The sequence below is a fragment of the Heterodontus francisci genome, chromosome 42, assembly GCF_036365525.1.
Source record: "Heterodontus francisci isolate sHetFra1 chromosome 42, sHetFra1.hap1, whole genome shotgun sequence".
Taxonomy (NCBI): domain Eukaryota; kingdom Metazoa; phylum Chordata; class Chondrichthyes; order Heterodontiformes; family Heterodontidae; genus Heterodontus; species Heterodontus francisci.
Window position 1 is genome coordinate 29,022,923 of NC_090412.1, and position 13,889 is coordinate 29,036,811.

The 13,889-nt window shown below is 49.9% G+C and overlaps 1 protein-coding gene across 6 annotated transcripts in view; it reads right to left on the reverse strand.

Annotated features, from left to right (window-relative positions):
- tbrg1 (transforming growth factor beta regulator 1) overlaps window positions 1-13,889 on the reverse strand; it is a 134,069-nt gene that overhangs the window by 12,547 nt on the left and 107,633 nt on the right. For 5 of the 6 annotated variants that reach the window (XM_068020260.1, XM_068020259.1, XM_068020257.1 and 2 more), the window contains one exon: window positions 8,838-8,999. In XM_068020260.1, the coding sequence (XP_067876361.1) occupies window positions 8,838-8,999 (162 nt within the window). The remainder of the gene's footprint in view (window positions 1-8,837; window positions 9,000-13,889) is intronic. The other variant, XM_068020258.1, reaches the window with a different exon arrangement.

Here is a 13,889-nt window from a genome sequence, read left to right on the forward strand (position 1 = left end):
AGATCAGGAGGGGATCACAGAGCTAAATGCAGGCTTGAAAAATGAAGATCACAAATAACATAATATGATAGAATTCTTCATCAAGATGGAGAGTGACGTAGTTGATTCTGTGACTAGGGTCCTGAATCTTAATAAAGGAAACTACGAAGTTATGAGGCAAGAGTTGTCTATGATGGATTGGGAAACGTTACTTAAAGGGATGACGGTGATAGGCAATGGCAAACATTCAAAGAGCGCATGGATGAACTGCAACAATTGTTTACTCCTGTCTGGCGCAAAAGTAAAACGGGACAGGTAGCCAAACCATGGCTTACAAGGGAAATTAGAGATAGCATTAGATCCAAGGAAGAGGCATCAAATTCGCCAGAAAAAACAACAGACCTGAGGATTGGGAGCAGTTTAGAATTCAGCAAAAGAAGACCAAGGGACTGATTAAGAAGGGGAAAATAGAGTACGAGAGTAAGCTTGCGGGGAACATAAAAACTGACTGTAAAAGTTTCTATCGGTATGTGAAGAGAAAAAGATTGAAGACAAATGTAGGTCCCTTACAGTCAGAAACGGGAATTTATTATGAGGAACAAAGAAATGGCTGACCAACTAAATGCATACTTTGGTTCTGTCTTCACAAAGGAGGACATAAATATCACACCAGAAATGTTGGGGAACACAGTGTTTAGTGAGAGGGAGGAAGTGAAGGAAATCAGTATTAGTAGAGAAATGGTTTTGGGGAAATTGATGGGACTGAAGGCCGATAAATCCCCAGGGCCTGATGGTCTGCATTCCAGAGTACTTAAGGAAGTGACTCTAGAAATAGTGGATGTATTGGTGGTCATCTTCCAAGATTCTATAGACTCTGGAACAGTTCCTCCAGATTGGAAGATAGCTAATGTAACCCCACTATTTAAAAAGGGAAGTAGAGAGAAAACAGGAAATTATAGACCAGTCAGCCTGATGTCAGTAGTGGGGAAAATTCTCGAGTCCATTATTAAAGATTTTATAGCAGAGCACTTGGAGAACAGTGGTAGAATTGGACAGATTCAGCATGGATTTACGAAAGGGAAATCATGCTTGAAAAATCTACTAGAATTCTTCGAGGCTGTAACTAGTAGAGTAGATGAAGGGGAGCCAGTAGATGTGGTTTATTTGGACTTTCAGAAGGCTTTCGACAAAGTCCCACATAAGAGATTAGTGTGTAAAATTAAGGAGCATGGGATTGGAGGTAGTATATTGCGACAGATAGAAAATTGGTTGGCGGACAGGAAACAAAGAGTAGGAATGAATAGGTTTTTTTCTGAATGGCAGGCAGTGACTAGTGGGGTACCGCAGGGATCGGTACTAGGACCCCAGCAATTCACAATATACATTAACAATTTAGATGAGGGAACTAAAAGTAATATCTCCAAATTTGCAGATGACACAAAACTGGGTGGAAGGGTGAGTTGTGAGGAGGATGCAAAGAGGCTTCAGGGTGATTTGGACAAGTTGAGTGAGTGGGCAAATGCATGGCAGATGCAGTATAATGTGAATAAATCTGAGGTTATCCAATTTGGTAGCAAAAACAGGAAGGCAGATTATCTGAATGGCTATAAACTGAGAGAGGGGAATATGCAATGAGACCTTGGTGTTCTCGTACACCACTGGAACATAGGAAGCTAGGAACAGGAGTAGGCCATTCAGCCCCTCGAGCCTGTCCCGCCATTCAATGAGATCATGGCTGATCCGCGGCCTAACTCCATATACTTGCCTTTGGCCCATATCCCTTAATATCTTTGCTTAACAAAAATCTATCTCAGATTTAAAGTTAACAACTGTTCGAGCTTCAACTGCTGTTTGTGGGAGAGAGTTCCAAACCTCTACCACCCTTTGCGTAAAGAAGTGCTTCCTAACATCTCTCCTGAACGGTCTGGTCCTAATTTTTAGACTATGCCCCCTTGTTTTAGAATCTCCAACCAGTGGAAATAGTTTATCTTTATCTAGCCTGTCTTTTCCTGTTAATATCTTGAAGACTTCAAACAGATCACCCCTTAACCTTCTAAATTCTAGTGAAAACGGGCCTGATTTGTGTAATCTCTCCTTGTAACTGAACCCCTGTAGTCCAGGTATTATTCTTGTAAACCTACGTTGCACTCCCTCTAAAGCCAATATATCCTTCCTAAGGTGTGGTGCCCAAAACTGCTCACAGTACTCCAAGTGGGGTCTAACCAGGGTTTTGTACAGCTGCAGCATAACCTCTGTGTCTTCATACTCCAATCCTCTAGATATAAAGGCTAGCATTCCATTAGCCTTTTTGATTATTTTCTGCACTTGCTCGTGGCACTTTAAAGATCTATGCACCTGAACCCCCAAGTCTCTTTGGACATCCACTGTACTTAACCTCTTCCCATTTAGAAAGTACCCTGCTCTATCCTTTTTTGGTCCAAAATGGATAACCTCACACTTGCCCGCACTGAAATCCATATGCCAAGTTTTGCCCACTCACCTAGTCTGTCAATATTTCTTTGCAATTTTATGCTATCATCTAGACTGTCTACAATGCCGCCTCACTTTGTATCATCAGCAAATTTGGATATATGACTTACTATGCCATCATCCAAGTCGTTAATGAATAATGTGAATAATTGAGGCCCCAACACAGATTCCTGCGGGACACCACTAGTTACATCCTGCCAATCAGAGTACTTACCCATTATCCCTACTCTCTGTCGCCTACCACTCAACCAACTTCCTAACCATGTCAATAATTTGCCCTCAACTCCATGGGCTTCTACCTTAGTTAACTGTCTCTTATGTGGGACTTTATCAAATGCCTTCTGGAAGACCATATAAATAACATCCATAGACATTCCCCTGTCCACTACCTTAGTCACCTCTTCAAAAAATTCAATGAGATTTGTCAGGCATGACCTTCCCGTCATGAATCCATGCTGGCTGTCCCTGACTAACTGAAATTTTTCTAGGTGTTCAGTCAGCCTATCCTTGATTATAGACTCCAGCAACTTGCAACACAGATGTCAGGCTAACTGGTCTGTAATTTCCTTGGTTCCCCCTTTCACCCTTCTTAAAAAGTGGAGTGACATGTGCAACTTTCCAATCCAGAGGGACCACTCCTGAATCTAAGGAACTCTGAAAGACTATAGTTCGGGCATCTACAATGTGCTCCCCTACTTCCTTTATCACCCTCGCATGGAAACCGTCAGGTCCTGGGAATTTCTCACTCTTTAGTTCCATTAATTTCCTTGTTACTGATGATTTACTGACATTAATTGTATTAAGTCCCTGTCCCCTATCGGCTATTAATTTTTATCCTCCTTTTCAACTGTAAATACTGAGACAAAGTAATTGTTCAACATGTCTGCCATTTCCCCATTATCAATGACAATATTTCAATTTTCAGCTTTTAGTGGGCCTACATTGCTCTTGACCACCCGCTTTCCCTTTATGTAACTATAAAATTTCTTCTTATTGATTTCGATGTCCCTTGCAAGTTTCCTTTCATAATCTCTTTCAGGAGCTCTTATAAGCTGCTATGTGACCCTTTGCTGGTCTTTGTATCGCTCCCATTCGGCCGGAACTGCGTTGCGTTTTGCAATTTTGTAAGCCCTTTTTGTTTTATGCTATCCCTAATCTCTTTGGCTGTCCATGGCTGTTTTTTCTGTGAAGTGCAGCTTTTTCCTCTCGGATATATACTTGCTCTGTATTTCGTTAAATGTTTCTTTAAATATTCTCCACTGTTCTTCAGTCGTTTGACCCATTAACAGATCTACCCAGTTTACCGTATACAGTCTGTGTCTCATCCCAGTAAAGTCAGCCTTACCCAAGTCTAAAATTCTAGTAGCTGATTTGTGCTTTTCACTTTCAAACGCTACCTTGAATTCGATCATGTTTTGATCACTATTTGATAAATGTTCACGCAAAGTTAGGCTACTAATTAAATTTGGCTCATTACTCATAACTAATATTGCCTGTCCCCTTGTTACATCTATGACATATTGCTGTAGGAAACTATCCTGGACACATTCCAGAAATTCACTACCTTTCTGACATAGCCTCTCCCAATCAACGTGTAAGTTAAAATCCCCCTTTAATACTACTCTGCCTTTGTTACACACTTGCCTAATTTGTGCATTTATACAATCTAACACCTTAGAACTGCTACCGGGAGGTCTAGACACATCACCTATTACAGTTTTAGATCCTTTTCTGTTCCTCAATTCCACCCATAAGGTCTCCACTGGATGCTTTCCCCTCATTATATCCTCCCTCACCAATGAGGTGATATTATTTCTAATCAGTAAGGCTACTCCACCCCCTCTGCCATTTTCCCTGTCCCTCCTGTAAACTTTATAACCAGGTATATTTAGTTCCCAGTCCCGACCATCCTGCAGCCACGTCTCCAGAATGGCCACCACATCATAATCTTCCATTTGAATTTGCACCTGCAGTTCATCTAGTTTATTTCTTACACTCCGTGCATTTGTATATAGAACTCTTATTTGGGCTATACCCCCTAACCTGTCCTTCAGCACTGATGCTTTATTCACCTGTTTATTATTCCTCTCTTCTGGTTTAACCAGTATACTACCTGCAGTAACATTCACGCCACACAAGTGCCAGGCAATGACCATCTCCAACAACAGAGAATCTAACCATCTCCCCTTGACATTCAACGGCATTACCATCGCTGAATCCCCCACTATCAACATCCTAGGGGCTACCATTGACGAGAAACTGAACTGGAGTAGCCATATAAATACCGTGGCTACAAAAGCAGGTCAGAGGCTAGGAATCCTGAGGCGAGTAACTCATCTCCTGACTCCCCAAAGCCTGTCCACCATCTACAAGGCACAAGTCAGGAGTGTGATGGAATACTCTCCACTTGCCTGGATGAGTGCAGCTCCAACAACATTCAAGAAGCTCGACACCATCCAGGACAATGCAGCCCGCTTGATTGGCACCCTATCCACAAACATTCACTCCCTCCACCACCGACACACAGAGGCAGCAGTGTGTACCATCCACAAGATGCACTGCAGCAATGCACCAAGGTTCCTTAGACAGCATCTTCCAAACCCGCGGCCTCTACCGACGAGAAGGACAAGGGCAGCAAATACATGGGAACACCACCACCTGCAAGTTCCCCTCCAAGTCACACACCATCCTGACTTGAAACTATATCGCCGTTCCTTCACTGTTGCTGGGTCAAAATCCTGGAACTCCCTTCCTAACAGCACTGTGGGTGTACCTACCCCAAATGGATTGCAGCGGTTCAAGAAGGCAGCTCACCACCACCTTCTCAAAGGCAATTAGGGATGGGCAATAAATGCTGGCCTGGCCAGTGAAGCCTACATCCCATGAATGAATAAAAAAAAAGTTTAGTAACAATCAGCCTCACCACCAACCTGCACCAATTGCTGAAGGTAATTATAGGCCAGTGAGCCTTAGGTCATTCAGTAGGGAAATTATTAGAGAGGATTCTTTGGGACAGCATTTACTCCCATTTCGAAACAAATTAACTTATTAGCGAGAGGCAGCATGGTTTTGTGAAGGGGAGGTCGTGTCTCACTAACTTGATTGAGTTTTTTGAGGAAGTGACGAAGATGATTGATGAAGGAAGGGCACTGGATGTTGTCTACATGGACTTTAGTAAAGCCTTTGACAAGGTCCCTCATGGCAGACTGGTACAAAAGGTGAAGTCACACAGGATCAGAGGTGAGCTGGCAAGATGGATACAGAACTGGCTCTGTCATAGAAGACAGAGGGTAGCAGTGGAAGGGTGCTTTTCTGAATGGTGGGTTGTGACTCGTGGTGTTCCGCAGGGATCAGTGCTGGGACCTTTGCTGTTTGTAGTATATATAAATGATTTGGAGGAAAATGTAGCTGGTCTGATTAGTAAGTTTGCGGACGACACAAAAGTTGGTGGAGTTGCGGATTGTGATGAGGATTGTCAGAGGATACAGCAGGATATAGATCGGTTGGAGACTTGGGCGGAGAAATGGCAGATGGAGTTTAATCCGGACAAATGTGAGGTAATACATTTTGGAAGGTCTAATACAGGTGGGAAGTATACAGTAAACGGGAGAACCCTTAGGAGTATTGACAGGCAGAGAGATCTGGGCGTACAGGTCCACAGATCACTGAAGGTGGCAACGCAGGTGGATAAGGTAGTCAAGAAGGCATACGGCATGCTTCCCTTCATCGGTCGGGGCATAGAGTATAAAAATTGGCAAGTCATGTTGCAGCTGTACAGAACCTTAATTAGGCCACACTTAGAATATTGCGTGCAATTCTGGTTGCCACACTGCCAGAAGGATGTGGAGGCTTTGGAGAGGGTACAGAAGAGGTTTACCAGGATGTTGCCTGGTCTGGAGGGCATTAGCTATGAGGAGAGGTTGGATAAACTCGGATTGTTTTCACTGGAACGACGGAGCTGGAGGGGCGACATGATACAGGTTTACAAAGTTGAGTGGCATGGACAGAGTGGATAGTCAGAAGCTTTTTCCCAGGGTGGAAGAGTCAGTTACTAGGGGACATAGGTTTAAGGTGCGAGGGGCAAAGTTTAGAGGGGATGTGCGAGGCAAGTTTTTTACACAGAGGGTGGTGAGTGCCTGAAACTTGCTGCTGGGAGAGGTGGTGGAAGCAGATACGATAGTGACGTTTAAGAGGCATCTTGACAAATACGTGAATAGGATGGGAATAGGGGGATACGGACCCCGGAAATGCAGAAGGTTTTAGTTTAGACAGGCATCAAGATCGGCGCAGGCTTGGAGGGCCGAATGGCCTGTTCCTGTGCTGTACTGTTCTTTGTTCTTTGAATCAAAGGATATGGGTCGAAAGCGGGAACAGGTTAATGTGTTAGATGATCAGCCATGATCATAATGAATGGCGGAACAGGCTCAAAGGGCCGAATAGCCTACTCCCGCTCCTATTTTCTATGTTTCTATGTTTTAACAGATGTGAAATCTTACTTTGTTTTCCAGCTTTCATATGCGGTCGAGTTGACTCCCCAGGAGGACCATTTTGCAGGAGAATGGCACATGGAAAAATGGTTTCAGAGATTGAAATCGTAACAGTGGAGTTTCTGAAATCTCTTTTTAAAGAGTTGCAGAGTAAACATTGAGGTGGATAGTTTCATGAGAACATAGACTGTTGAAATGGACAGACAAATGGCAAATGTGTCAATGGCAATGTAGAAAAGTGTGAAGTGATACATTTTGGTAGAAAGAATGAAGAGACGCAATATAAACTAAATGGGACAATTTTAAAGGGGATACAGTAACAGAGACAAAACAAAAAGTGGTGGAAATACTCAGCAGGTCTGGCAGCGTCCGTGGAGAGAGAAGCAAAGTTAACGTTTCATATGACAGGTCACTGACCTGAAATGTTAACTTTGCTTCTCTCTCCACAGATGCTGCCAGACCTGCTGAGTATTTCCAGCACTTTTTGTTTTGTTTCAGATTTCCAGCATCTGCAGTATTTTGCTTTTATTACAGTAACAGAGACCTGGGGTGTATGTAGACAAATCTTTGAAGGTGACAGTTCAAGTTGAGGAGGCTGTTAAAAAGGCATGCAGGGTCCTTAGCTTTATAAATGAGAGGCAGAGAGTACAAAAGCAAGGAAGTTATGCTGGACTTTTATCGATCACAAGTTCGTCCCCAGCTGGACTATTGTGTTCAGTTCTGGGCATCACAGTTTAGAAGTAATATCAAGACGCTGGAGAGGGTGCAGAGGAGATTTATTGGAATGGTACTGGGGGATGCGGGATTCAGTTATGTGGAGAGACTACTTTGTTCCCCTTACAGCAGAGAAGGTTAAGGGGAGATCCAATAGGGGTGTTTACAATTATTAAGGGTTTGGATGGAGTAAATAAGGAGAAACTGTTTCCAGTGGAAGAGAGTAGGTAACCAGAGGACACAGATTTATTATCAGCAAAAGAAGCATTGAGAAGAAATTTTTGTACGCAAGTAGTTAAGATCTGGAATGCACTGCCTGAAAGGACAGTGGAAGCAGATTCAGCAGTAACTTTCAAAAAGGGAATTGGATAAATACTTGAAGAGGAATCTTTGTAGGGCTGTGGCCAAGGAGCTGGGGAGAGGGGCTAATAGGATAGTTCTTTCAGAGAGCTGATGATCTCCGTCTGTGCTCTATGGTTGTTTAGTTTGGTTTAGAGATACAGCACTGAAACAGGCCCTTCGGCCCACCGAGTCTGTGCCGAACATCAACCACCCATTTATACTAATCCTACATTCCTACCACATCCCCACCTGTCCCGATATTTCCCTACCACCTACCTATATTAGGGGCAATTTATAATGGCCAATTTACCGACCAACCTGCAAGTCTTTTGGCTTGTGGGAGGAAACCGGAGCACCCGGAGAAAACCCACGCAGACACAGGGAGAACTTGCAAACTCTACACAGGCAGTACCCAGAATTGAACCCGGGTCGCTGGAGCTGTGAGGCTGCGGTGCTAACCACTGCGCCACTGTGCCGCCCTAATGATTCAATGAGTTCATTCAGAGCTAATCCAAAATGAAAGGCATCGGAGAGCTGAGCTACAGAAATTCTGAAATCATTTACATTCACACTTTAAAGAAAATCCAGTCAGAAACTCACATAGGCTACGTATCGAATTAGTAATTCAGAAATAAAATATCTTTTCTGAGGCTGGTGTGGGGAAGTTAGGAATGTCCTGCTCCAGAAACAGACAGAACACAGATTGTGTAAATACATATCTGAATCAGGAAGATTATACTGTACAGTATCTGAATCCCTGGAATATTAACACACAGTAAGGTGTCTGCTTACTGAATTAAAATGCAGAAGCAAGCTTTCACAAACCTGTGGTGTGCAGCCCAACAGCAGCCAGGTCTCCAGTTCGCTGGACATCTGTGGAGGCTAATGCAGGCAGATTGGGTGTAGAGCCGGACTCAATCGGGATTCCATCCTCCTGATCCGAAGATGCTTGCTCTAGAGAGTAGATCATCATCAGTTTGGGAAATTCTATATGGGTATAAAACACATGGCAGTGCAACTACCGAGACAATGCCTGTTAAAAGGGAGCACCCACAGCTCTCCCACTCAGTAAGCCATACAGACCAGTATGTGCTGGGCTAACTCACCCCTGCCCGGCCTGTGGGGCATCAGTGTGTACTGGGTTGGTTACACCTCTCGCCCACTCCTCCCCCACCGATGGAGGGTCAGTGTGCGCTGGGTCACTCACCTCCCCGCAATGGAGGGTCAGTGTGTGCTGGGTCACTCACCTCCCCCCGATGGAGGGTCAGTGTGTGCTGGGTCACTAACCTCCCCCCGATGGAGGGTCAGTGTGTGCTGGGTCACTAACCTCCCCCCGATGGAGGGTCAGTGTGTGCTGGGTCACTCACCTCCCCCAAATGGAGGGTCAGTGTGTGCTGGGTCACTCATTCCCCCCGATGGAGGGTCAGTGTGTGCTGGGTCACTCACCTCCCCCCGATGGAGGGTCAGTGTGTGCTGGGTCACTCACCTCCCCCCAATGGAGGGTCAGTGTGTACTGGGTCACTCACCTCCCCCCGATGGAGGGTCAGTGTGTGCTGGGTCACTCACCTCCCCCCGATGGAGGGTCAGTATGTGTTGGGTCACTCACCTCCCCCCGACGGAGGGTCAGTGTGTGCTGGGTCACTCACCTCCCCCCGACGGAGGGTCAGTGTGTGCTGGGTCACTCACCTCCCCCCGACGGAGGGTCAGTGTGTGCTGGGTCACTCACCTCCCCCCGACGGAGGGTCAGTGTGTGCTGGGTCACTCACCTCCCCCCGACGGAGGGTCAGTGTGTGCTGGGTCACTCACCTCCCCCCGATGGAGGGTCAGTGTGTGCTGGGTCACTCACCTCCCCCCGATGGAGGGTCAGTGTGTGCTGGGTCACTCATTCCGCCCGATGGAGGGTCAGTGTGTGCTGGGCCACTCATTCCCCCCGATGGAGGGTCAGTGTGTGCTGGGTCACTCACCTCCCCCCGATGGAGGGTCAGTGTGTGCTGGGTCACTCACCTCCCACCGATGGAGGGTCAGTGTGTGCTGGGTCACTCATTCCCCCTGATGGAGGGTCAGTGTGTGCTGGGTCACTCATTCCCCCCGATGGAGGGTCAGTGTGTGCTGGGTCACTCACCTCCCCCCGATGGAGGGTCAGTGTGTGCTGGGTCACTCACCTCCCCCCGATGGAGGGTCAGTGTGTGCTGGACACTCACCTCCCCCCGATGGAGGGTCAGTGTGTGCTGGATCACTCACCTCCCCCGAATGGAGGGTCAGTGTGTGCTGGGTCACTCACCTCCCCCAAATGGAGGGTCAGTGTGTGCTGGGTCACTCACCTCCCCCCGATGGAGGGTCAGTGTGTGCTGGATCACTCACCTCCCCCGAATGGAGGGTCAGTGTGTGCTGGGTCACTCACCTCCCCCAAATGGAGGGTCAGTGTGTGCTGGGTCAGTCACCTCCACCCGATGGAGGGTCAGTGTGTGCTGGGTCACTCATTCCCCCCGATGGAGGGTCAGTGTGTGCTGGGTCACTCACCTCCCCCCGATGGAGGGTCAGTGTTTGCTGGGTCACTCACCTCCCCCCGATGGAGGGTCAGTGTGTGCTGGGTCACTCACCTCCCCCCAATGGAGGGTCAGTGTGTGCTGGGTCACTCACCTCCCCCCGATGGAGGGTCAGTGTGTGCTGGGTCACTCACCTCCACCCGATGGAGCGTCAGTGTGTGCTGGGTCACTCATTCCCCCCAATGGAGGGTCAGTGTGTGCTGGGTCACTCACCTCCCCCCAATGGAGGGCCAGTGTGTGCTGGGTCACTCACCTCCCCCCGATGGAGGGTCAGTGTGTACTGGGTCATTCACCTCCCCCCGATGGAGGGTCAGTGAGTGCTGGGTCACTCACTTCCCCCCAATGGAGGGTCAGTGAGTGCTGGGTTACTCACCTCCCCACAAAAGAGGGTCAGTGTGTACTGGGTCACTCACCTCCCCTCAATGGAGGGTCAGTGTGTGCTGGGTCACTCACCTCCCCCCGATGGAGGGTCAGTGAGTGCTGGGTCACTCACCTCCCCCCAATGGAGGGTCAGTGAGTGCTGGGTCACTCACCTCCCCCCAAAAGAGGGTCAGTGTGTGCTGGGTCACTCACCTCCCCCCGATGGAGGGTCAGTGAGTGCTGGGTCACTCACCTCCCCCCAATGGAGGGTCAGTGTGTGCTGGGTCGCTCACCTCCCCCCGATGGAGGGTCAGTGTGTGCTGGGTCACTCACCTCCCCCCAATGGCGGGTCAGTGTGTGCTGGGTCACTCATTCCCCCGGATGGAGGGTCAGTGTGTGCTGGGTCACTCACCTCCCCCCGATGGAGGGTCAGTGTGTACTCGGTCATTCACCTCCCCCCGATGGAGGGTCAGTGTTTGCTGGGTCACTCATTCCCCCAATGGAGGGTCAGTGAGTGCTGGGTCACTCACCTCCCCCCGATGGAGGGTCAGTGAGTGCTGGGTCACTCACCTCCCCCCAATGGAGGGTCAGTGAGTGCTGGGTCACTCACCTCCCCCGAAAAGAGGGTCAGTGTGCTGGGTCACACCTCCCCCCGATGGAGGGTCAGTGTGTGCTGGGTCACTCACCTCCCCCCAATGGAGGGTCAGTGTGTGCTGGGTCACTCACCTCCCCCCAATGGCGGGTCAGTGTGTGCTGGGTCACTCATTCCCCCCGATGGAGGGTCAGTGTGTGCTGGGTCACTCACCTCCCCCCGATGGAGGGTCAGTGTGTGCTGGGTCACTCACCTTCCCTGAATGGAGGGTCAGTGTGTGCTGGGTCACTCATCTCCCCCGAATGGAGGGTCAGTGTGTGCTGGGTCACTCACCTCCCACCGATGGAGGATCAGTGTGTGCTGGGTCACTCACCTCCCCCCGATGGAGGGTCAGTGTGTGCTGGGAGCATTCATTCCCCCTGATGGAGGGTCAGTGTGTGCTGGGTCAATCACCTCCCCCCGATGGAGGCTCAGTGTGTGCTGGGTCACTCATTCCCCCCGATGTAGGGTCAGTGTGTGCTGGGTCACTCACCTCCCACCAATGGAGGGTCAGTGTGTACTGGGTGACTCACCTCCCCCCAATGGAGGGTCAGTGTGTGCTGGGTCACTCACCTCCCCACAATTGGAGAGTCAGTGTGTGCTGGGTCACTCACCTCCCCCCGATGGAGGGTCAGTGAGTGCTGGGTCACTCACCTCCCCCCAAAAGAGGGTCAGTGTGTACTGGGTCACTCACCTCCCCCCAATGGAGGGTCAGTGTGTGCTGGGTCACTCACCTCCCCACAATTGGAGAGTCAGTGTGTGCTGGGTCACTCACCTCCCCCCGATGGAGGGTCAGTGAGTGCTGGGTCACTCACCTCCCCCCAATGGAGGGTCAGTGTGTGCTGGGTCACTCACCTCCCCCGAATGGAGGGTCAGTGTGTGCTGGGTCACTCACCTCCCACCGATGGAGGGTCAGTGTGTGCTGGGTCACTCATTCCCCACAATGGAGGGTCAGTGTGTGCTGGGTCACTCACCTCCCCCGAATGGAGGGTCAGTGTGTGCTGGGTCACTCACCTCCCCCCGATGGAGGGTCAGTGTGCACTGGGTCATTCACCTCCCCCCGATGGAGGGTCAGTGTTTGCTGGGTCACTCATTCCCCCCAATTGAGGGTCAGTGAGTGCTGGGTCACTCACCTCCCCCTGATGGAGGGTCAGTGAGTGCTGGGTCACTCACCTCCCCTCAATGGAGGGTCAGTGTGTGCTGGGTCACTCACCTCCCACCGATGGAGGGTCAGTGTGTGCTGGGTCACTCATTCCCCACAATGGCGGGTCAGTGTGTGCTGGCTCACTCATTCCCTCCGATGGAGGGTCAGTGTGTGCTGGGTCACTCACCTCCCCCTGACGGAGGGTCAGTGTGTGCTGGGTCACTCACCTTCCCCGAATGGTGGGTCTGTGTGTGCTGGGTCAATCACCTCCCCCCGATGGAGGCTCAGTGTGTGCTGGGTCACTCATTCCCCCCGAGGTAGAGTCAGTGTGTGCTGGGTCACTCACCTCCCCCCAATGGAGGGTCAATGTGTGCTGGGTCACTCACCTCCCCCCGATGGAGGGTCAATGTGTGCTGGGTCACTCACCTCCCCCCGATGGAGGGTCACTGTGTGCTGGGTCACTCACCTCCCCCCAATTGGAGAGTCAGTGTGTGCTGGGTCACTCACCTCCCCCCGATGGAGGGTCAATTGGTGCTGGGTCACTCACCTCCCCCCAATGGAGGGTCAGTGTGTGCTGGGTCACTCACCTCCCCCGAATGGAGGGTCAGTGTGTGCTGGGTCACTCACCTCCCACCGATGGAGGGTCAGTGTGTGCTGGGTCACTCATTCCCCCCAATGGAGGGTCAGTGTGTGCTGGGTCACTCACCTCCCCCCGATGGAGGGTCAGTGTGTACTGGGTCATTCACCTTCCCCCGATGGAGGGTCAGTGTTTGCTGGGTCACTCATTCCCCCCAGTGGAGGGTCAGTGAGTGCTGGGTCACTCACCTCCCCCCGATGGAGGGTCAGTGAGTGCTGGGTCACTCACCTCCCCCCAATGGAGGGTCAGTGAGTGCTGGGTCACTCATCTCCCCCCGATGGAGGGTCAGTGTGTGCTGGGTCACTCATTCCCCCCGATGGAGGGTCAGTATGTGCTGGGTCACTCACCTCCCCCCGATGCAGGGTCAGTGTGTGCTGGGTCACTCACCTCCCCCGAATGGAGGTTCTGTGTGTGCTGGGTCACTCACCTCCCACCGATGGAGGGTCAGTGTGTGATGGGTCACTCATTCCCCCCGATGTAGGGTCAGTCTGTGCTGGGTCACTCACCTCCCCCCAATGGAGGGTCAGTGTGTGCTGGGTCACTCACCTCCCCTCAATGG